The sequence below is a fragment of the Bubalus kerabau genome, chromosome X, assembly GCF_029407905.1.
Source record: "Bubalus kerabau isolate K-KA32 ecotype Philippines breed swamp buffalo chromosome X, PCC_UOA_SB_1v2, whole genome shotgun sequence".
Lineage (NCBI taxonomy): Eukaryota > Metazoa > Chordata > Mammalia > Artiodactyla > Bovidae > Bubalus > Bubalus kerabau.
The window spans coordinates 90,275,087-90,300,724 of NC_073647.1; the positions used below are offsets into that span (position 1 = coordinate 90,275,087).

The 25,638-nt window shown below is 39.2% G+C and overlaps 1 protein-coding gene across 2 annotated transcripts in view; it reads left to right on the top strand.

Annotated features, from left to right (window-relative positions):
- Positions 1 to 17,226: 17,226 nt before the first annotated feature.
- Positions 17,227 to 25,638, top strand: part of ZDHHC15 (zinc finger DHHC-type palmitoyltransferase 15) — an 88,746-nt gene continuing 80,334 nt past the window's right edge. Inside the window, exon 1 of one of the 2 annotated variants that reach the window (XM_055565036.1) lies at positions 17,227 to 17,692. In XM_055565036.1, coding sequence (XP_055421011.1) covers positions 17,557 to 17,692 — 136 coding nt within the window. In that variant the 5' untranslated portion in view covers positions 17,227 to 17,556. The remainder of the gene's footprint in view (positions 17,693 to 25,638) is intronic. The other variant, XM_055565037.1, reaches the window with a different exon arrangement.

Sequence of the window (25,638 nt, forward strand, 5' to 3'; positions counted from 1 at the left end):
ATTCGGAAAGATAGTAACAATTATCCTATATGCAAAGCAGCAAAAGAGACACAGATGTAAAGAACAGACTATTTGACTATGTAGGAGAAGGCAAGGGTGGGATGATTTGAGAGAATAGCACTGAAACATGTATATTACCATATGTAAAATAGAAGACCAGGGCAAGTTCGATGCATGAAGCAGGGCACTCAAAGTCAGTGCTCCGGGACAACCCAGAGGGATGGGGTGGGGAGGGAAGTGGGAGGGGGTTCAGGATGGGGGACATATGTGCAGCCATGGCTGATTCATGTCAATGTATGGCTAAAACCATCACAATATTATAAAGTAATTATCCTCCAATTAAAATAAACTAATTAATTAAAAATGTTACTGCCAACTTATATGCCATTTATGATTACATTATAGTCAGCATTCATACATATATTAAAAATGAGAAAGGTAGGCCTCATTTCTGCCCCATTCTAGTGTCTGAAATGTAAGTCTACTTTCTAATTCTCAAATTTATACTATACTGTTGTGCAGAAAAGAAAATGTTCATCAATTATTTATGTAAAGGCCAGATGTGGAGCTTTCCTGCATGCTTTAGACACAACAGAAAAATCCTTTTAGAAAATAATTGAGAGTCAGTCTTGCTTGGCTTGAAAATCCTTGTTTTTAAATGGTAAATCATAAATGGCATATAAACAAGCAGTGATATTTTATTTTAAACTAAATACAAAAGGCGATTTGACTGTCATTTAATACAAGGCTTATTTGCTACTGTCTTTTTTTCTAAATTGTCATCTACACTACTTTTTCAATGCATTGTGTACAATTTTTAGTTTCAATTTTCTTTGTGAGTCATAGGAATGTAAAGCACTAGATATTACATCTCCAGCCACCCACATTCTGACTTTGGCCATAGCTCCATGGTTAATAGGAAAATGTTGTTGTTGTCTTTGTCATTCTTTATGAACTACTTGCCTCATTCATCAGCTCCCAATTGAACACATTTTCTTTTTCATAAAAGCAATAAAAGTGAGCACTCAACGTAACACCTTATAGGATTCAAAGAAGAAGGAGAGAATGAGAAAGGGACAGATAACTCAGTCAAGGAAATAATGGCTGAATATTTCTAAAATCTTGGGATGGATATGTATATCCAGACTCATGTGATCAAATATTCCCAAGCAACATCCAACTAAAGATTTCCCAAAGGCACATGATAATCATAAAAATCTAAGACAAAGAGTATTTTGAAGCAGCAAGAGAAATACAGTGTGTGACATACAGAGCAACCCCATAAAACTATCAGTGGATTTCTCTGCAAAATTCTTGCAGGATAGGAAGAAGTCAAATGGTATTTTCAAAATGCTAAAAGGAAAATATGCTAACTAGGAATACTATTCCATGAAAAGCTTTCATTTAAAAATGAAGCAAAGATAACTGCACTCCCATAAAAACTAGAGCTGAGGGAGACTATTACTATTAGATTTCACTCATGAGAAATGCTAAAGGGAGTTCTTTAACTTGAAAGGAACCTAAGAAACAATATGCAAACATATGAAAATGCCAAACAGTGTTAAAGGTAAATATATAGTCAGTTCAGAACACTCTAATATAGTAATGGTGGTATATAAATCACTGAACTCTAGAGTAAAATTTAACAGGCAAAAGTAATAAAGATAACTGCGGCTATAATAATTTGTTAATGATACATAATATAAGAAGAAGTGAAAGGTCATATCAGTAGCATAAAATATGGGAGAAGTATAAATACATCATATTTTTTCAAATGACTGACATTAAGTTCTTATTAGTTTAAAGCAGAAAGTTCAACTATGTCTTTTGTAAGCTTCACAGTAAAAAAATAAAAACCTCTACTGCATGCACAAATGATAAAGAAACCAATGTATACATGGGAATAATTAATGAATAAAAATGGAAGATAATAAGTGAGGAAAAAAGAACAAACTGAAAAAATTCACAAAATAATGAACAAATTGGCAATAATAAATACTTATCTGTCAATAATTACTTTAAATGTAATGTATTAAGTTCTTCAATCAGAAGTCATAGAACAGCTGAATAGATTTAAAACAAACAAACAAACAAGATCTAACAACATCTGTTGGATCACTGAAAAAGCAAGAGAGTTCCAAAAAGACATCTACTTCTGCTTTATTGAGTACACCTAAGCCTTTGACTGTGTAGATCACAACAAACTGTGGAAAATTCTTCAAGAGATGGAAATACCAGACCACCTTACCTGCCTCCCTGAAAAACTGAATGCAGGTCAAGAAGCAACAGTTAGAACTGGACATGGAACAATAGACTGATTCCAAATCAGGAAAGCAGTACATCAAGGCTGTATATTGTCACCCTGCTTATTTAACTTATATGCAGAGTACATTCTGCGAAATGCCAGGCTGGATAAAGCACAAACTGGAGTCAAGATTCCCAGGAGAAATATCAATAACATCAGATAGGCAGATGATACCACCCTTATGGCAGAAAGTGAAGAGGAACTAAAGAGCCTCTTGATGAAAGTGAAAGAGGAGAGTGAAAAAGTTGGTTTAAAACTCAACATTCAGAAAACTAAGATCATGGATGGCCTCTGGTCCCATCACTTCATGGCAAATAGATGGGGAAATAATGGAAACAGTGACAGACTTTATTTTTGGGAGCTCCAAAATCACTGCTGCCATGATTTTGCTGCCATAATTTCATGGTGACTGCAGCCATGAAATTAAAAGACACTTGCTCCTTGGAAGAAAACCTGTTACCAACCCAGACAACATATTAAAAAGCAGAAACATTACTTTGCCAACAAAGGTCCATCTAGTCAAAGCTATGGTTTTTCCAGTGGTCATGTATGGATGTGAGAGTTGGACTATAAAGAAAGCTGAGTACCAAAGAACTGATGCTTTTGAATTGTGGTGTTGGAGAAGACTCTTGAGAGTCCCTTGGACTACAAGGATATCAAACCAGTCAATCCTAAAGGAAATCAGTCCTGAATATTCATTGGAAGGACTGATGATGAAGCTGAAGCTCCAATATTTTGGCCACTTGATGTGAAGAACTGATTCACTGGAAAAGACCCTGATGCTGGGAAAGATTGAAGGAAGGAGGAGAAGGGGATGACAGAAGATAAGATGGTTGGATGGCATCACTGACTCAATGGACATGAGTTTGAGCAAGCTCTGGGAGTTGGTGATGGACAAGGAAGCCTGGCTTGCTGCAGTCCATGGAGTCACAAAGAATTGAACACAATAGAGCGACTGAACTGAACTGAACTGAACAACATACAGCCTATAAGAAATTCACATAAGATTTAAGGGCACCACTGACTGCAAGTGAAGGGATAGAAAAAGATATTATGTGTAAATAGTAACCAAAAGGGAGTAGTAGTGGGTACCCTTAAAAGAGACAAAATAGACTTTCATTCAACATCTGTCACAATAGACAAAGAAGGTCACTATATAATGATAATGTACTCCATTCATCAAGAGGATATAGCAATTATAAATATAAATACAGTCAACACTGGAGCACTTAATATATATAGGAATTATTAAGCAAACTGGATGAGAAATAGAAAACAATATAATAATGGCAAGGACTTCAATAATCCACCTCAGGAAATTTGAACAAACTAAGACCACAGTTAGCAAAAGGAAGAAATTAATGAAAATTAGAACAGAAATAGAGGCATCCCTGATGGCTCAGTGGTAAAGAAATCTGCCTGCAATGCAGGAGACACAGAGGATGTGGGTTTGATCCCTGGGTGAGGAAGATCCCCTAGAGGAGGAAATGGCAATCCACTTCAGTATTCTTCCCTGAAAACCCCACAGAGGAGCCTGGTGGGCTACAGTCTAAAGAATTGCAAAGAGTTGGACGTGACTGAGCTAGCCTGTAATGCCAATGCAGAACAGAAATAGAGACCTAGAATACAAAAATCACAATTAGCTGTTGAACAACCATGAGCAGAGAATGCTGGAACCTAGCAAAAAAAAAAGGATAACCTATGTCCAAAGACAAAGAAGATGCTGCAATGAGATGGGAGGAGGGCCATTAACAATAAAATCAATAAAATCAAATTCCATACCCACTGGGTGGGCAACCCACAAATTGGAGAACAATAATACCAAAGGAGTTCTCCCACTATTGTGAAGGGTTTGAGCCCCATGTCAGGCTTCCCAGCCTGGGGATCTGCCAAAGGGACTGGGAATCCCCAGGGAATCTGACTTTGAAGGTCAGTGGGATTTAATAACATGACTTCCACAGGACTGGGGAAACAGAGACTACACCTTTGGAGGGCACAAACAAAATCTTTTGTGTTCCAAGCCCAGGGGAAAGGAGCAGTGACCCCATAGAAGACTGAATGAGACCTACCTGCTAGTGTTGGAGGGTCTCCCATGGAGGTGTGGGTCAGTAGAGGCTTGTCATGGGAAAGGGGGCACTGGCAGTAGCAGTCCTGGAAGGGGCTCCTTGGCATAAGTCCTGTTAGAGTCACCATTAACCCTAGCATAGAGCCTGTAGACCCCAGGACTGGGTAGCCTCAGGTCAAACAACTAACAGAGAGGGAGTGCAACCCCAACCATCAGCATATAATTAAATTATATCTTTACTTACCAAGACCCTGTCCATAAGAGCAAGACCCAGTTTTTCCCACCACCAGTCCTTCCTATCAGGAAGCTTACACAAGCCTCTTAGTCTCATCCACCAGCGTGCAGACAGAAGAAGCAAGAAAAACCAGAATTCCACAGTGGCTAAAAGAAAACCACATAGAAAGTTAATAAGGATGAAAAAGAGAGGGTTATGTCCTAGATGAAGGGACAAGATAAAACTCCAGGAAAACAACTAAATGAAGTGGAGATATGCACCCTTCCAGAAAAAGAATTCAGAATAATTAGTGAAGATGATCCAGGATCTGGGAAACAGAACGAAGATGCAAGAAATGTTTACCAAAGATGTAGAAGAATTAAAGAATAAACAGAGATGAACAGTACACTAGAAAGATTCAATAGCAGAAAAACTGAGGAAGAACAGATAAGTGAACTGGAGGACAGAACAGTGGGAATCACTGCTGCAGAATAGAATATAGAAAGAAGAATGAAAAAAATGAAGACAGCCTAAGAGACTTCTGGGAAAACACACCAACATTCACATTACAGGGGTCCCAGAAGAAGAAGAGAAAGAGAAAGGACCCAAGAAAATATTAGAAGAGATAATAGCTGAAACTTCCTTAACATAGGAAAGGAAATAGTCAACCAGTTCAGGAAGTGCAGAGAATTCCTAGCAGGATAAACCCAAGGAGGAACACACTGAGACACACAGTAATCAAAATGATGAAAATTAAAAACAAAGATTAAATATTAAAAGCAACAAGAGAAAAATGACAAATAACATACAAGGGAACTCCCATCAGGTTATCAACTGATTTCTCAAACAGAAGCTCTACAAGTCAGAAGGGAATGGCACCATATATTTAAAGTGATGAAAGGGAAGAAACTACAACCAGGAATACTCTACCCAGCAAGATTCTCATTCAGATTTGACGGAGAAATCAAAAGCTTTCTAAACAAGCAAAAGTTAAGAGAATTCATCATCACCAAACCAGTTTTACAACAAATGCTAACGGAACTTCTCTAGGCAGGAAACAGAAGACAAGGAAAAGACCTACACAAAATAAACCCAAAACAATTAGAAAATGGTATTACAGGCAGATGCTTTACCTTCTGAGCCACCAGGGAAGCCCAATAGTATCATACATATTGCTAAGTACCTTAAATGTAAATGAATTAAAAGCATCAACCAAAAGACAGACTGGCTGGGCAGATGAAAACTTGTGCATGTATGCACTTCCAGTTACCATGTCACTCTATTTAACCCCCCAGAATGTATGCAATTCTTTTATATTGTTAGATTAATCATGCTTCCATTTACTTTTTGTCTGGCTATTGATTGTGAAAACTGATTAACATATTTTATTACTGTGATTATTTAACTATTTCTCACTTAATACCATTGCATCATGATTGGTCAACAGAAAAATAATAGAATTCTGTACTGCCAAAACATTTAAGAGAAAAACCTATAATCGTTTTTTATTTTTTTTGTATATGAGCTCATTTTATTTTTTTACACCTCCTCCTCTTTTATTTTTTTAATTTAATTTAATTTTATTTTTTAACTTTACAATAGTATATTGGTTTTGCCATATATCAAAATGAATCCGCCATAGGTATACATGTGTTCCCCACCCTGAACCCTCCTCCCACCTCTCTCCCCCTACCATCCCTCTGGGTCGTCCCAGTGCACCAGCCCCAAGCATCCAGTATCGTGCATCGAACCTAGACTGGCGACTCGTTTCATATATGATATTATACATGTTTCAATGCCATTCTCCCAAATCATCCCACCCTCTCCCTCTCCCACAGAGTCCAAAAGACTGTTCTATACATCATTGTCTCTTTTGCTGTCTCGTACACAGGGTTATTGTTACCATCTTTCTAAATTCCATATATATGCGTTAGTATACTGTATTGGTGTTTTTCTTTCTGGCTTACTTCACTCTGTATAATCGGCTCCAGTTTCATCCACCTCATTAGAACTGACTCAAATGCATTCTTTTTAATGGCTGAGTAATACTCCATTGTGTATATGTACCACAGCTTTCTTATCCATTCATCTGCTGATGGACATCTAGGTTGCTTCCATGTCCTGGCTATTATAAACAGTGCTGCGATGAACATTGGGGTACACGTGTCTCTTTCAATTCTGGTTTCCTTGGTGTGTATGCCCAGCAGTGGGATTGACAAATGGGACCTAATTAAACTTAAAAGCTTCTGCACAACAAAGGAAACTATAAGCAAGGTGAAAAGACAGCCTTCAGAATGGGAGAAAATAATAGCAAATGAAGCAGCTGACAAACAACTAATCTCAAAAATATACAACCAACTCCTACAGCTCAACTCCAGAAAAATAAATGACCCAATCAAAAAATGGGCCAAAGAACTAAATAGACATTTCTCCAAAGAAGACATACAGATGGCTAACAAACACATGAAAAGATGCTCAACATCACTCCTTATCAGAGAAATGCAAATCAAAACCACTATGAGATACCACTTCACGCCAGTCAGAATGGCTGCGATCCAAAAGTCTACAAGCAATAAATGCTGGAGAGGGTGTGGAGAAAAGGGAACCCTCTTACACTGTTGGTGGGAATGCAAACTAGTACAGCCACTATGGAGAACAGTGTGGAGATTCCTTTAAAAACTGGGAATAGAACTGCCTTATGATCCAGTAATCATTTTTTATAATCCAGATGCATATCAGAATTATCATTGAATATTTTGAAAAATACAAACACCTAGGTATTGCTTTTTTTTCTCCAAAGCTCCAGATGTATTTATAATGAAAAGTGATGTATAAAAACAACTGGACTAATGATCATTTATTTATATCTAGTTTATTTCACATTTACTGTTTCATATTCAGTTCTCCCATTTCATTTAATGTTTTCCAAGTTCTCTCTTTTTCTTCTGATGTTCTTTCTCAAACTTTGATCAAGCGTCAGTCAGTTCAGTTCAGTCTCTCAGTTGTGTCCGACTCTTTGTGACCCCACAGACTGCAGCAGGTCAGGCCTCCCTGTCCATCACCAACTCCTGGAGTCCACCCAAACTCATGTCCATTGAGTCGGTGATGCCATCCAACCATCTCACCCTCTGTCGTCCCCTTCTCCTCCTGCCCTCAATCTTTCCCAGCATCAGCGTCTTTTCAAATGAGTGAGCTCTTCGCATCAGGTGGCCAAAGTATTGGAGTTTCAGCTTCGACATCAGTCGTTCCAATGAACATCCAGGACTGTTCTCCTTTAGGATGGACTGGTTGGATCTCCTTGCAGTCCAAGGGACTCTCAAAAGTCTTCTCCAACACCACAGTTCAAAAGCATCAATTCTTCAGTGCTCAGCTTTCTTTATAGTCCAACTCTCACATCCATACATGACTACTGGAAAAACTATAGCCTTGACTAGACGGACCTCTGTTGGCAAAGTAATGTCTCTGTTTTTTAATGTGCTGTCTAGGTTGGTCATAACTTTCCTTCCAAGGAGTAAGCGTCTTTTAATTTCATGGCTGCAATCACCATCCACAGTGATTTTGGAGCCCAGAAAAATAAAGTCTGACACTGTTTCCACTGTTTCCCCATCTATTTGCCATGAAGTGATGGGACTGGAAGCCATGATCTTCATTTTCTGAATGTTGAGCTTTAAGCCAACTTTTTCACTCTCCACTTTCACTTTCATCAAGAGGCTCTTTAGTTCCTCTTCACTTGCTGCCATAAGGGTGGTGTCATCTGCATATCTGAGGTTATTGATATTTCTCCTGGCAATCTTGATTCCAGTTTGTGCTTCCTCTAGCCCAGCATTTCTCATGATGTACTCTGCATATAAGTTAAATAAGCAGGGTGACAATATACAGTCTTGACGTACTCCTTTTCCTATTTGGAACCAGTCTGTTGTTCCATTTCCAGTTCTAACTGTTGCTTCCTGATCTGCATATAGGTTTCTCAAGAGGCAGGTCAGGTGGTCTGGTATTCCCATCTCTTTCAGAAGTTTCCACAGTGAAAACTTTTGTACATGTATATACAGTATGTATAAAATAACATACATTTTAGAAAACTTATGACTTCTTGCCCAGCTAAAAAGTATGATATTTTGAATCCATTTGTTTGACTTAGTATGAATAGAATGCTAGATTTCTAATTTATATTCACTCAAAATTTTGATATAATTCCATGTATTTTGGCATCTAGTATTACTGTTGAGAGTCTAGAAAGTTTATTAAATTAGTGCTTTAAAAAATTTTGAATGAGACTTAAAAACTTCTAATCCAATTCTGAGACTTAAAAACCTCTAATCCAATTCTAATCCTATAAATACTATGCTTTTTAAAAAAAAAAAAAACACCAGGAAATTAACATGTGATACAATATTATTAAAAATGACAGAATGATTTCGGTTGGTTTCCAAGGCAAGCCACACAACATCACAGTAATCCAAGTCTATGCCGCAACCAATGATGCCAAAGAAGCTAAAAATGACTGCTTCTATGAAGACCTACAAGACGTTCTAGAACTAACACCAAAAACGTGTTTTTTATCAAAGAGGATTGGGATGCAAAAGTAGGAAGTCAAGAGATATTTGAAGTAACAAGTTTGGCCTTGGAGAAAAAAATGAAGCAGAGTAAAAGCTAACAGTTTTGTCAAGAGAACACACTGGTCATAGCAAACACCCTCTTCCAACAACCCAAGAGACAACTCTACATATGGATATCACCAGATTGTCAATACCAAAATCAGATTGATTATATTCTTTGCAGCCGCATATGGAGAAGCTCTACACAGTCAGCAAAAACAAGATATGGAGCTGACTGTGGCTCACATCATGAGCTCCTTATTTCAAAATTCTGACTTAAATGGAAAAAAGAAGGGAAAACAACTAAGTATGACCTAAATCAAATCCCTTATGATTATACAGTGGAGGTGATGCATGTTAAAAGATTCAAGGGATAGATCTGGTAGACAGAGAGCATGGAGAACTATGGGCGAAAGTTTATAACATTGTATAGGAGGCAGTGAACAAAATCACCCCAAAGAAAAAGAAATGCAAGAAGGCAATGTAGTTTTCTGAGGAGGTTTCACAAACAGCTGAGGAAAGAAGAGAAGTGAAAAGCAAGGGAGAAAGGGAAAGATATATCCAACTGAATGCAGAGTTCCAGAGAATAGCAAGGAGAGATAAGAAGGCCTTGTTAAATGAACAACGCAAATAAACAGAGGAAAACAAAAAATGTGAAAGACAAGAGATCTCTTCAAGAAAACTGGAGATATCAAGGGAACATGTCATGCAAAGATGGGCATGATAAAGTACAAAAATAGTAAGGACCTAACAAAAGCAGAAAAGGTTAAGAAGAGGTGGCAAGAATACACAGAAGAACTATACAAAAAGGTCTTAATGACCCGAACAACCATGATGGTGTGGTCACTCACCTAGAGCCAGACATCCTGGAGTGTGAAGTCAAGTGGGCCTTAGGAAGCATTACTATGAACAAAGCTAGTGAAAGTGATAGAATGCCAGCTGAGCTATTTCAAATCCTAAAAGATGCTGCTGCTAAAGTGCTGCACTCAGTATGTCAGAAAATTTGGAAAACTCAGCACTGGTCACAGGACTGGAAAAGGTCAGTTTTCATTCCAATCTCAAAGAAGGGCAATGCCAAAGAATGTTCAAACTACTATTAAATTGCACTCATTTCACATGCTATTTATAGTAAGGTTATGCTCTAAATTCTTCAAGCTAGGCTTCAGACAGTATATGAGGCTGTATACTGTCACCCTGTTTATTTAACTTATATGCAGAGTATATCATGTAAAATGCCAGACTGGATGAAGCACAAGCAGGAATCAAAATTTCTGGAAGAAAAATCAACAACCTCAGATATGCAGATGATACCTCTCTAATGGCACAAAGTGAAGAGGAATGAAAGAGCCTCTTGATGAAGGCAAAGAGGAAAGTGAAAAGGCTGATTTGAAACTCAACCTTCAAAAAACTAAGATCATGGCATCTGGTCCCATCAATTCATGGCAAACAGAATGGGAGAAAAGTAGAAGTGACAGATTTTATTTTCTTAGGCTCCAAAATCACTGCAGATGGTGACTGCAGTCCTGAAATTAAATGACAACTTGCTCCTTGGAAGGAAAGCAGTGACAAAGCTAGTCAGCATACTAAAAAACAGAGATATCACTTTACTGACAAAAGTCCATATAGTCAAATCTATGGTTTTTCCAGTAGTCGTGTTCAGATGTGACAGTTGAACTATAAAGAAAGTTGAGCATTGAAGAATTGATGCTTTCAAATTGTGGTGCTGGAGAAGACTCTTGAGAGTCCCTTGGACTGCAAGGAGATCATACCAGTCATTCCTAAAGGAAATCAACCCCAAATATTCATTGGAAGGACTGATGCTGAAGCTGAAGCTCCAATACTTTGGCCACATGATGGGAAGAGCCAACTCGTTGGAAAAGACCCTGGTGTTGGAAAGATTGAAGGCAGGAGGAGAAAGGGGTGACAGAGAATGAGATGGTTGGATGGCATCACCGACTCAATGGACATGAATTTGAAAACTCTGGGGGATGGTGAAGGACAGAGAAGCCTAGCATGCTGCAGTCCATGGGGTTGCAAAGAATCGGACATGACTTAGCAGCTGAACAACAACAGTATTATTAACTAAAATAGAGGTTTCATTCAAATTTCACAACATTTTATGATAGTGTCCACTATTTGTTTTCATACCTTATTCAAGATTCCACATTGTATTTAATTTAATTGCATTGAGCAGCTTCGGCTACATGAAAGAAATTCTGGTAAATTCTCTTTTCATTTTTCTTCTGTTACAAATATCTTCTAATGTTCTTTGTTATGGCTTCTTTGATAAACCCATCATTTAAAAGTGGACATTTAATTTCCACATACATAGGATTTTTAAAGTAAAAAGAAAAGTGACAGCCCAAACCAGTGTTTTAAAGAAAAGAAATAGAGACTGGAAAGACAACAGAAAAGATCAAGGAAACTAAGTGTTGTGTTTTTGAAATGACAAAGAAAATTGAAAACTTTTGCTATGCTGACTACGAAAGAAAGACAAATAAAATTTTAAATAGAAGACATTTCAACTGATTTGTTGTTGTTCAGTCACTAAGTTGTGTCTGACTCTTTGTGATACCAAGAAATAAAAAGTTCATAAAAGACTTTAATAAACAATGAAATGCCAACAAATTGAATTATCTAGAAAAATAGATAAATTCCTAGAAATATATAACCTACTCAGACTAAATCATGAAGAAATAGACAATCTGACCTGACCAATAATGAGTTAGAATTTTGAATCAGTAATCAAAAATCTCCCAACAAATAAAAGTCCAGGGCCAGGTGGTTTCACTGGTGAATTCCAACAGACATTTTAAAAAGAATTACTTCTACTCCTCAAACTCTTTCAAAAAATTGAACAGAAAGAAACACCTCCAAACCATTTTACAAAACCAACATTACTCTGAAACCAAAGCCAAACAAGGACACTTAAATAAGGAAAACAACAGGACTATATCCCTGATGAACAAAAGTTCTTAACAGATTACTAGCAAACCAAATTCAATAGCACATGAAAAGGATCTTATAGCATGATCAAATGAAATTTATCCCTGGGATGCAAGTATGGTTCAACATATGCAATTAATAAATGTGACACATCATATTAACAGAATGAAGAATAAAAATCATATGGCCATCTCAATAGAAACAGAAAAAGTATTTGACAAAATTCACCATACTTTCATTATTAAAAACTCAACAAATTAGGTATAGAAAAATGTCCCTCAACTTAATAAAGGTCATTATATATGACAAGCCCACACCTAACATCATACTCAATGGTGAAAATCTGAAAGCATTTTCTTTAAGATAAGAAACAAGACAATCATGCCCACTCTCACCACTTCTACTCAATATAGACTGAAGTCCTATCTAGAGAGAGTAAAATAAATAAAGAATAAATGAATAAATAAAAGCATCCAAACCAGAAAGTAAGAAGTAAAATTGTCTGTTGGCAGATGACAAGTTGATCTTATATTTAGAAAACCCTAAAGACTTCACCAAAAACCTGCAAGATCTAATAAATGATTTTGGTGAAACTTCAGGATGCAAACTTATAAAAAATCAGTTCTATCTTTATATTCTTACAGCAAACTACCTGAAAGAGAAACTAAGAAAACAATCCCTTTCACAGCAGCCTGAAAAAAAAAAAATACCTAGGAATTAATTTAACTGAAGAGATGAAAAAAAGTTTGCATACAAAACTTTAGGACATTGGTGAAAGAAACTAAAGAAGATACAATTAAATAGAAAGATATCCTATGGTCATGGATTAGAAAAATTAATATTGTTAAAATGTGCATACTACCCAATGTGATCGACAGAGTCAATGCAATCTCTGTCAAAATATGAAAAATTGGAGAAGGAAATGGCAACCCATTTTTTCATAAAAATAGAAAAAACTATTGCAAAATATATGCTGGTGGTGGTGGTTTAGTCACATCCAACTCTTAGCAACCCCATGGGCTGTAGCTGCCAGGCTCCTCTGTTCATACGATTTCCCAGGCAAGAATACTGGAGGGGATTGCCATTTCCTTCTCCAGGGGATCTTGCTGGCCCAGGGATTGAACCTGAGTCTCCTGATTGGCAGGCAGATTTTTAACCACTGAGTCACCTGGGAATCCCTGAAAAATGTATATGGAACCACAAAGGGTTGAATAGCCAAAGCAATCCTGAGCAAGAAGAACAAAGCTGGAGGCATCATGTTTCTTGATTTTAAACTCTATTAAAAACTATTGCAGTCAAAACAGTGTGGTACTGGCATAAGAACAGATACATAGTCCAATGGAACTGATGAGAGTCTAGAAATAAAGGCACATATAAGCAGTCTATTAATTTTTAACAAGAGTGAATATACAATGGGGAAATGATAGTCTCTTTAATCAATAGTTCTGGAAAATTTGGACATCTACATGCAAAAGAAACTGAACAATTATCTTACATCATACACAAAAATCAATTCAAAATGCATCGAAGACTTAAATCCAAAACTGTAAAACTCCTAGAAGAAAACAGAGGGAAAACACTCCTTGACATTAGTCTTTGCAATATTTTCTGGATATGACACCAAAAGCAAATACAACAAAAGCAAAAACAAATGTGTGGAATTATATCAGACTAAAAAGCTTTTGCACAGCACACAATCCACAAAATTAAACAGCAACCCACAGATTGGGGAAAATATTTGCAAATCAAATTTCTGATAAGAAGTTCTCCATAATATATAAGGAACATATACAGTTAAATAGCATAAAATAAACAATTTGATTTGAAAATGGACAAAGTACTTCCTAAATAGTCATTTTTCTGAGGATGACATACAGATTGCCAAAAGGTATGTGAAAGGTGGTCAATATAACTAATTATCGGGGAAATGCAAGTCCAAACCACAACGACATATCACCTGTTAAATGATTATCATCAAAGAGAGAAGAGGTAACAACTGTTTGTGCACTGTTGGTGGAACTGTAAACTGGCTCAGCCACTATGGAGAACCCTATGGAGGTTCCTCAAAAAATTAAACACAGAACAACCACATGTTCTAGCAATCCCACTTCTGGGTATACATCCACAGGAAATGAAAAAGGTTACTGGGAAAACATATATTCTCCCATGTTTATTTCAGCATTATTCACAATTGCTGCTGCTAAGTCGCTTCAGTCGTGTCCGACTCTGTGCGACCCCATAGACGGCAGCCCACCAGGCTCCCCCATCCCTGAGATTCTCCAGGCAAGAACACTGGAGTGGGTTGCCATTTCCTTCTCCAATGCATCAAAGTGAAAAAATAAAGTGAAGTCTCTCAGTCATGTCCGACTCCTAGCGACTCCATGGACTGCAGCCCACCTGGCCCCTCCGTCCATGGGATTTTCCAGGCAAGAGTACTGGAGTGGGTTGCCATTGCCTTCTCCGTCAAAATTGCTAGTATACATATAAAATACTATTGAGTCATGAGAAAGAAGGAAATTCTGCCATTTGCAAAAATATGGATGCACTTTGAGGACATTATGCTAAATGAGACATCAGAAAGAGAAAGACATATACTGTATGATATTTCTTACATGTGAAATTAAAAAAAAAACATATTGTTACCAGGAGCTGTGGGGGTTGGGGTGGGAAAATGAGGCAGAAGTTGTTTAAATGTACATATTTGCATTATGTGATGTGGTACAGATGTTAGCTAAGGGTACAATAGCAATAGTACTGCCAATCAACATGATGTACACCTTAAATTACACAATGTTTATTGTATGTCAAATATACTCAATAAAAAATAATTGTCAAAAATGGTAACTGTGTGAGGTGACGGATGTGTTAATTAGCTTGATTATGGCAATCATTTCACAATGTATATGTATATCAAATCATCATATATATGTGTGTGTGTGTGTGTGTGTGTGCAGTCAACATATGCGATCTTAGCTCCCCAACCAGGATCAAACCTGTAGTGGAAGCAGCATGTCTTAACCACTGGACCACCAGGGAAGTTCCCATACTTTTATTTGTCAGTTTTATCTCAAAAAGATGGAAAAATATTTGAAAATCTATGTCAGAACCTTAGGGCACAAGTCTTATCAGGCTATTAAAAAATAAATATTTTAATTGAAATGAGCTGCATTTCATTACATCATTTATTTAGTAGTATTAACTATGAACGTAACAATCTGAAAAGAAACAACAAAGTTCTTATCAGTTCAGGAAATTTGCTGCACATGTAACTATGAATAAGAATAGAGAGCAACATGAGTCTTAGCAAAATTATAAATTTCTTCATGTCACAGATCTTCATAAATCTTTGAACCTGCCTGGGTGCTCAGTTGTGTCCAACTCTTTGCGAGCTCATGGACTGCAGTCCACCAGGTTCCTCTGTTCATGGGATTTTTCAGGCAAGAAAACTGGATTGGGTTGCCATTTCTTCCTCTAGGGGATCTTCCCAACCCAGGGATGGAACCCGGGTCTCCTACGTCTCCTGCATTGGCAGGTGGGTTCTATACCATTGAATTACTTGGGAATCTTTGAACAGCAGGTATTTATCAAATTTATCAAATCTATAAATGTACAAAAGCTTGCTATACTTCTATTATTGTACGTATGTCATTGAACACCTATTGCTCTGATGAGAACATGAGCTTCTTGGAGACAGGCCCCCTTTTGTCATTCTTTTTATCACCCCACTCCAGTACTCTTGCCTGGAAAATCCCATGGATGGAGGAACCTGGTGGGCTGCAGTCCATGGGGTCATGAAGAGTCGGACATGACTGAGCGACTTGACTTTCACTTTTCACTTTCATGCATTGGAGAAGGAAATGGCAACCCACTCCGTGCTCTTGCCTGGAGAATCCAAGGGACGGGGGAGCCTGGTGGGCTGCCGTCTATGGGGTCGCACAGAGTCGGACAGGACTGAAGTGACTTAGCAGTAGCAGCAACCTAACACAAAGCAACCACTCTGGAAACACTTGTTGAAATAATTGCCTTCTAATTGATGTATATTTCCAGGCTATTCCCCTCTACAAAATTCTGCCAGTTGTTTTACAAAAATACAGTTTTGATAATGTCATTTTCATTGTCCCAAAACTTTTAATGATTATTCAATTCATTGTCCCCAAAACTTTAATGGTTGTTCATAATCTGCTTTACAGGATTATGTCCACATACCCTGGCAGGGTGTACTCTACTCACAACTTGTATTCCCAGTCTCATTCCTGACCTCTCCTCTTCACATACTCTCCTCAAGCTGTGCTGACTGTTTCTTGAACACGTTTGTATTTTCATTACTCTCCAGTGTATAGTGTTAATCGCCCAGTCCTGTTTAACTCTTTGTGACCCCATGGACTGTGGCCTCCCAGGCTCCTCTGTCCATGGAATTCTCCAGGCAAGAATACTTGATTAGGTTGCCATTTTCTTCTCCAGGTGATCTTCCCGACCCAGGGATCGAACCCGTGTCTCCCCCACTGCAGGCAGAGGCTTTAAGATCTGAGCTACCAGGGAAGCCCGGGACTCTCTGCCTTTGCAAATGCTGTTTCCTCTGTCTGAAAAGTCCTTCCCCTCCCTTTTGTTAGGCAAACTCTTATTTATTACTGAAGCCCAGCTTAAATATCACTAACTTGTAGTTTTCTCTCACCTCTCACAGAATTGACATCTCTCCCATTCTTTTCTGTACCAATATGTTTATTTATTCTTAAAATAAATGGACTAAGTTGACTCAGGGGGAAGGGAACTAGAGAAAGAAGGAGGGAGCTTCCTGTTAATGGACTTACCCAAGCAGCAACTGCGGCGCTACGTGTTAAGCATATTGTTCAAGCAGCAGTGGGAGTATGGGGCTGGATGATCTTTAAGTCATTAGATGCTACCGTTCGTATATTTCACACTGCGTGTCTTTGTGCTCGTGTGTGTCAGACAATAGTGTGTGTGTGGGGGGGGGGGGGGCGTTGGGAGGGAGGGGACAAAGAAACAGAAAGAGATCAGAGCGGAGATGAGATGAGGGGAACGCAGTGCAGTAAGAGCAGATGGGCGGACCTAAATTTCTTCTGCTTAAGAGTTTTGCAGAGGTCTAGCCCTGCATCAAGTGCTGTGGCAAGGGGTGGGAGAGGAGAAAAGAGGAGGGACTGCACTCTCCACTCCCTCTGAGCGTGCCCAGCCTCGCCAGCCTGACGGATCATCTTCCGCTCCAACACCGCCTGTTCCTCCTCGCCGTGACTCATGCCTATTGTGTGTGGTGCACTCTGGCCTGCAGCCCCACAGGTGGTATCGACTAGGGGAGATTGTTCCCGCCAGGCTAGGCAGTGGAGCGCCGCACAGCGCGTCTTCCCGCCTCTCAGCCGCTGCCCAGCAATTCCGACCCAGCGCCAGCAGGCCTGCTCGGTCGATCTTCGAGCCTAAGATGCGGCGGGGCTGGAAGATGGCTCTGTCCGGGGGGCTACGGTGCTGCCGCCGTGTACTTTCCTGGGTGCCAGTGCTCGTTATCGTCCTCGTCGTGCTCTGGTCCTACTATGCCTACGTCTTTGAACTCTGCCTGGGTAAGTCGAGCTGGCACCTAAGGTGGGGAAATTATGCTTCAGCATAACCGTCTGCCCTACCCTTCACACTGGTGTCTCCTGTGTTCTTAGCCCTCACACTGCGGTTTTCCTTAAGCTCCCTGGAGATCTCTTGATCTCCAACCTATGGCTTCCCATAGTATTTCTTGCAGCCTCCCACGAGTGTCCCACCATGTCGCTATCGTCTCCTAGCCAGGGTTTCTTACATTACTTCCTGGCCATACCCACAAGAATTTCCTCCCCCCCCCCCCCCACTGGGGTCCCCTTTTCTCAAACAGGACAACCACTTGTGCCTTGTGCTCTGGTTCTAGGGGCTGTCATCCTACCGAGTTGAGTAAACAACGTACCCTGTATACTTAAACTGGCCACTTACACTATGAGTCCCGCCAATTCACCCAACTAAGAGCCCCATATTTTCCAATTTCTTCCTATTAGGAACCCCCAAATATTTCCTGTACTCCCTTACTAGCTCTCCCTTATCTAACACTGGGATTCCTCCTTTTCCAGTGATCCTCTCAAGCCAGCTGAAGTGCATTTTCTGCCACTTGGGACCCCACAGTACACCTTGTTCTATCCCACTGTAGTCTCCCCTTTTCACAAAGTAATGTGCCTTCCATTCCTCTTTCCCTGTAGGACTAAACTAAAAGTTCAATTAGTTTCCCTTCCATTCCCCATTTTCTCATCTTCTCTAATGGAATGGGAATCCTACAATACATCCCATCCTTTCTGCTCATACAAGAAGCCCTGATTTTGTCATACTGGAGCTCCCCTTAGTCTCCTGCCTGCCTGCTTTGAGGTACATTCACTCCTTCCCATTCATGGCCCCACATTATTTTCTGACACGTCATACTAGTCACCCTGCTTTTTATCACACTATGGTACTGCTTTGTCCACTCTCTTCTCACACTAGGGTATCCTGTTTACCCTCCTACAAGGGCTTCCCTGGTGGCTCAGACGGTAAAGAATATGCCTGCAATGCAGGAGGGTAGGGTTCGATCCCTGGGTGGGAAAGATCCCCTGGAGAAGGGAATAGCTACCCACTCCAATATATTTGCCTGGAGGATCCCATGTACAGAGAAGCCTGGTGGGCTACAGTCCATGGGGTTGCAAAAAGTCAGACACAACTGAGCGACTAACATTTTCAATTTCAAGGGTTCCCACAATATCCCCTATACACCTTCCAAAGGCCATTAGTTTTCTAATGATGATCTCCTCTTGCTATCTTTTCTGAAATATACTCCCCACCTCCTGCAGTCCTCTTCCACTGTTAGCCCCACATTTTGCCATCCTCTTCCTCTGGGGTTTCTTTTTATTTTCACTTACTTTCTTCTAGGATTACACTTGTCCCTTGTCTTCTCAAACTAGGGAAACGCCATACTTTCCTTCAGGGGTTTCTAATATTTCCTCTCCTAACAATGGGGGCTCATTTCTTGTCCCCTCTCATTAGACCATACTTTTATAAATCTAGGGTCTCCTCTTACACCCAGTCCTATAACACCAGGGAACATTTCATCTCCTCCAGTCTATAAAACAGTTCCCACAGTATATCTCATGCTCTCAAACTCAGAATTCCACAGTATTTACAGATGCAAATCCCAAGACTCTATCCCACTTGGATTAACCCCAGTCCCCTATAGTGTTTTCAATTCACAATGGAGTCTTCATAGTATATCCTCGCAAAAGAATCTCTGCTTTTCTCATGGTGAGATCTCTCTTTGCCTCTGACATTGAAGAATCCCCATCTCTTCTCAAAGGAAGTTCCACTAATCTTGTCACTTCAGTATAGAATCCCACTTCTAACATTCTTAAAATTGTGTCCTATAATGTTCCCTATTCATTCAATGTGAGGTCCCAGTATATTTCCAGTCCCCTCACATTAGGACTCCTATTTGTCTCTTTGGACATCCCCTCACTTTCAAATCCTTCCAAGACTCCTATATTTCTTTATATCAGATTCTTCTCTTAAAAATTATTGTTGAGGTCCTGCTTTTTCTAACCCTAGGACCTGACTCCACTTATAATTTCTGTTTCTTACATATTTGACAAAGCAATAGTCTACTCCAGGTAGACTGGGATTAACTAGGGAGACAGAAGATAGCTATATTTTCTAATATAGAAGTTTCTTATAGATTCTGTGCATCAGAGTTTGAATTTTCCTGGTCCATTTCTTAGATTTACTAAGGAAAATACAGAAAGGTTATTACAAATTCAATTAGTTGCCTTCATAAATACAAATTTAGGCTGTATTTCTTTTTTTTTTTTTATCACATTCTGATATGCAGGTGTATTAAATGGGCTGTACAATGACTGGGAAGTTTTTCTATTCCCAGAGCTCACCACTTTGCTCTTTTGAATGATTGATTGAAGGGTTAAAAGTTCAGCTCTGTTATTGTTGCTCCTAGGATCAATGCCATATTGTAAATATATCAGACATATTTTGGAGTTTTTCAGTACTGACCTACATGAGCTTTGCCAAGCAATTATTTTAAGAATTAATAATGGCTAACACTTGCATAGTGCTTGATCTGTGCCAGGCAATGTTCTAAGTACTGTAGATATATGAACATGTTAATATATTAACTTATTTAATACTAACACTAACCATACAAAGCAGATATCATTACTATCCCCATTGTGCAGATGTGCAAAATGATGTAAAGACCAAATTAATAATTAGCTTTCTACAAGTTCTTATTAAGTTATATAATAGTAAAAGCTGAAAAGAAGCTTATTTATTTTGTTTATTTAACATATTTCCAGGGCATTTACTACATTCTAGGCACTGTTTGCAATGGCACCCCACTCCAGTATTCTTGCCTGGAAAATCCCATGGGTGGAGGAGCCTGGTGGGCTGCAGTCCATGGGGTCGCTAAGAGTTGGACACGACTGAGCGACTTCACTTTCACCTTTCACTTTCATGTATTGGAGAAGGAAATGGCAACTCACTCCAGTGTTCTTGCCTGGAGAATCCCAGGGACGGGGGAGCCTGGTGGGCTTCAGTCTGTGGGGTCACACAGAGTCGGACATGACTGAAGTGACTTAGCAGCAGCAGCAGGCACTGTTTTAAGTGACTACACACACACAAACATACACAGACACACAAACTTAATCCTTATAACAACCTTATGAGGCACACATTATCATTATATCCATTTGAAGATAAGAAAACTGAGGCACAGACACATTGTGAAACTTGTCTAAAGTCATGGACCTAGTAAATGTCCAAGCTTGGATGGCAACCCAGGCAGTATAGCTCCTCAGTCCATGCTTTAACCTCCACAGTATCTTACTTAACTCCATCTACTTTCAACCAATACAGAGGTCTAAACTTGTGACTCACAGGCCACATGTAGCCTACAGATGTGTTTCATTTGGCCTGAACAGTATTTTCTTAACATTTTGCATCAGATACCATTATTTAAAAACTAGAAAGGTAAGATAGCTTTTATTTCCAATTCTGGCTCCACCAATCCATCCTGTCATTCCCTCCCCCTCTTTAATAAGTCTTTTATTTTTTTAATTTAATTTTTAATTGGAGGAAAATTGCTTTACAATGTTGTGATGGTTTCTGCTGTACAAAAATGCAAATCAGCCATAATTATACATATATCATCTCCCTCTTGAGTCTCCCTTCCTTACCCCATCCTACCCCTCTAGATCACTACAGAGCACCAGGCTGGGCTCCCTGTGTTATGTAGAAACTTCCCACTAGCTATCTGTTTTACACATTATAGTGTATGTATACCAGTGCTACTTTCTCCATTCTTCCCACTCTCTCCTTCCCCCACTGTGTTCACAAGTCCATTCTCTATGTCTGCGTCTCCATTCCTTCCCTGCAAGTAGGTTCATCAATACCATTTTTCTAGATTCCATATATATGCTTGAATATATGATACTTATTTTTCTGTTTCAGACTTCACTCTGTATAACAGGCTCTAGATTCATCCACCTTACTAGGACTGACTCAAATTCATTCTTATTTATGGCTGAGTAATATTCCACATCCTCACCAAAACTTATTTTCCTTTTTAAATTATAGCCATCAGAGTGGCTATGAAGTAGTATCTTATGTGATTTTGATTTGCATATCCCTGATGACTAATGAAATAGATTATCTTTTCATGTATTTGTTGGCCATCTGTATATCTTCTTTAAAGAAATATCTATTTAAGTCCTTTGCACATTTTTAACTGGGTTATTTATCTTTTTGTTTTTGAATTATAAGATTTCCTTATGTATTTTGAATATTCAACCCTTATCAGAAAATGATTTGCAGATACTTTCTCCCATTTGGTGTGTTATCTTTTCACTTCCTTGATAGTATAATTTGATATCTGCTCAGTTGCTCAGTCGTATCTGACTCTGCGACCTCATGGACTGTAGCCCACCAGGTTCCTCTATCCATGGCATTGTCCCAGCAAGAATACTGGAGTGGGTTGCCATTTCCTCCTCCAGGGGATCTTCCTGACCCAGGGATCAAACCCACGTCTCCAGCGTCTCCTACATTGGCAGGTGGATTCTTTACCACTGAGCTACCTGGGAAGCCTGTCATTTGATACATAAAATCTTTAATTTTGATAAAGTTCAACTTACCTATATTTTTACTTGTTGCCTGCTTTTTGGTATCATATCTAAGCACCCATTGCTAAAGGCAAGGCCATAAAGATTTACCAATGTATTTTCTTCTAAAAAATTGTTATAGTTTTTACTTTTTATTAAATATGATTAGATCTTTGGCCCATTTTGAGTTAATTTTTGTACATGGAGTGAGGGAGGAATCCAGATTCATTCTTTTTCATGTGTCTATGAAGATGTCCCAGCATCATTTATAGAAGAGACTATTCTTATGCCATTGAATAGCCTTGACATGATTGTCAAAAACCAATTGATCATAGAGGTATGGATTTATTTCTGTACTCTTAATTCTGTCCCACTGATTTGTTTGTCGATTCCTCTGTCAGTACCACACTTGCTTTGATGACTGCATCTTTCTTTTAAATTTTGATGTCAAGAGTGCGAGTCCTCCAAATTTCTTTTTTTTTTTGGCATTTTATTTTTTTAATTTATTTTAATTGGAGGCTAATTACTTTACAGTATTGTGGTGGTTTTGTCATACAATGACATGAATCAGCCATGAGTGTACATGTGTTCCCCATCCTGAACCCTCCTTCTACCTCCATCCCCATCACATCCCTCTGGGTCACCCAGTGCACCAGCCCTGAGCACCCTGTCTCATGCATCAAACCTGGACTGTTTCATGATATGATATGTTTCACATATGATAATATACATGTTTCAGTGCTATTTTCTCAAATCATCCCACCCTCGCCTTCTCTCACAGAGTCCAAAAGACTGTTCTATATACCTGTGTCCCTTTTGCTGGGTCGCATATAGGGTTAACATTACCATCTTTCTAAATTCCATGTATCAGTTCAGTTCAGTCACTCAGTCGTGTCTGACTCTTTGCGACCCCATGAATCACAGCACGCCAGGCCTCCCTGTCCATTACCAACTCCCGGAGTTCACTCAAACTCATGTCCATCGAGTCGGTGGTGCCATCCAGCCATCTCATCCTCTGTCGTCCCCTTCTCCTCTGGCCCCCAATCCCTCCCAGCATCAGGGTCTTTTCCAATGAGTCAATTCTTCCAATGAGGTGGCCAAAGTATTGGAGTTTCAGCGTCAGCATCAGTCCTTCCAATGAACATCCAGGACTGATCTCCTTTAGGATGGACTAGTTGGATCTCCTTGCAGTCCTAGGGACTCTCAAGAGTCTTCTCCAACACCACAGTTCAAAAGCATCAATTCTTTGGCACTCAGCTTTCTTCACAGTCCAACTCTCATATCCATACCTGACCACTGGAAAAATCATAGCCTTGACTAGATGGACCTTTGTTGGCAAAGTCATATCTCTGCTTTTCAATATGCTATCTAGGATGGTCATAACTTTCCTTCCAAGGAGTAAGCATCTTTTGATTTCATGGCTGCAATCACCATCTGCAGTGATTTTGGAGCCCCCCAAAATAAAGTCATCCACTGTTTCCAGTGTTTCCCCATCTATTTCCCATGAAGTGATGGGACCGGAGGCCATGATCTTAGTTTTCTGAATGTTGAGCTTTAAGCCAACTTTTTTACTCTCCTCTTTCACTTTCATCAAGAGGCTTTTTAGTTCCTCTTCACTTTCTGCCATAAGGGTGGTGTCATCTGCATATCTGAGGTTATTGATGTTTCTCCTGGCAATCTTGATTCCAGCTGGTGCTTCTTCCAGCCCAGTGTTTCTTATGATGTACTCCACATAGAAGTTAAAGAAGCAGGGTGCCAATATACAGCCTTGACGTACACCTTTTCCTATTTGGAACCAGTCTGTTGTTCCATGTCCAGTTCTAACTGTTGCTTCCTGACCTGCATATAGGTTTCTCAAGAGGCAGGTCAGGTGGTCTGGTATTCCCATTTCTTTCAGAAATTTCCACAGTTTCTTGTGATCCACACAGTCAAAGGCTTTGGCATAGTCAATAAAACAGAAATAAATGTTTTTCTGGAACTCTCTTGCTTTTTCCATGATCCAGCAGATGTTGGCAATTTGATCTCTGGTTCCTTTGGTGTTTTTCTTTCTGGCTTACTTCACTCTGTATAATAGGCTCCAATTTCATCCACCTCATTAGAACTGATTCAAATGTATTCTTTTTAATGGCTGAATAATATTTCACTGTGTATATGTACCACAGCTTTCTTATCCATTCATCTGCTGATGGACATCTAGGTTGCTTCCATGTCCTGGCTATTATAAACAGTGCTGCGATGAAGATTGGGGTACATGTGTCTCTTTCAATTCTGGTTTCCTCAGTGTGTCTGCCCAGCAATGGGATTGCTGGGTCATATGGCAGTTCTATTTTAATTCTTTTACACATAGGTGACTGATTTTCCCAAAACCACTAATTGAAGAGACTGTTCTCCATTGTATATTTTTGCTTCCTTTGTCAAAGATAAGGTGCCCATAGGTGTGTGAATTTATTTTCAGGCTTTCTATCTTATTCCATTGGTCTATATTTCTTTTTTCTGCCAGTATCATACTGTCTTTTTTTATTTTAAATTTATTTTTTTTAATTGAAGGATAATTGTTGTACAGAATTGTGTTGGTTTCTGCCAAACATCAACATGAATCAGCCATAGTTCAAGACCCCTCCGTCTTGAACTTGCCTCATATCTCCCTCCCCATCCCACTCCTAGGCTGTTGCAGAGCCCTGGTTTGAGTTTCCTGAGTCATACAGCAAATTCCCATTTGCTATCTATTTTACATATGTTAATGTAAGTTTCCATGTTACTCTTTCCATACATCCTACCCTCTCCTTCCACCCACCTGCTCCCACCATGCCCATAAGTCTGTTGTCTATGTTGGGTTCTCCATTGATGCCCTGCAAATAATTTCATCAGTATCTTCTTTCTAGATTCCGTATATATGCATTACTATATGACATTTGTTTTTCTCTATCTGACATACTTCACTCTGTGTAATAGGCTCTAGGTTCATCCACCTCAAGGACTGACTCAAATACGTTCCTTCTTATGGCTGAGTAATATTCCATTGTATATAAGTACCTGAACTTCTTTTCCATTCATCTGTTGATGGACTTCTAGGTTGCTTCCATGTTCCAGCTATTGTAAATAGTGCTGCAAAGGTACATGTGTCTTTTCCCATTTTGATTTCCTCAGGGTATATGCCTAGTAGTGGGACTGCTGGGTCTTATGGTGGTTTTATTCCTAATTTTTTTTAAGGAGTCTCCATACTGTCTTCCATAGTGGCTGTATCAATTTACATTCCCACCAACAGTGCAAGAGGGTTCCCTTTTCTCCACATCCTCTCCAACATTTATTGATTGTAGAGTTTTTGATGATGGTCATTCTGACCAGTGTGAGGTGATACCTCATTGTAT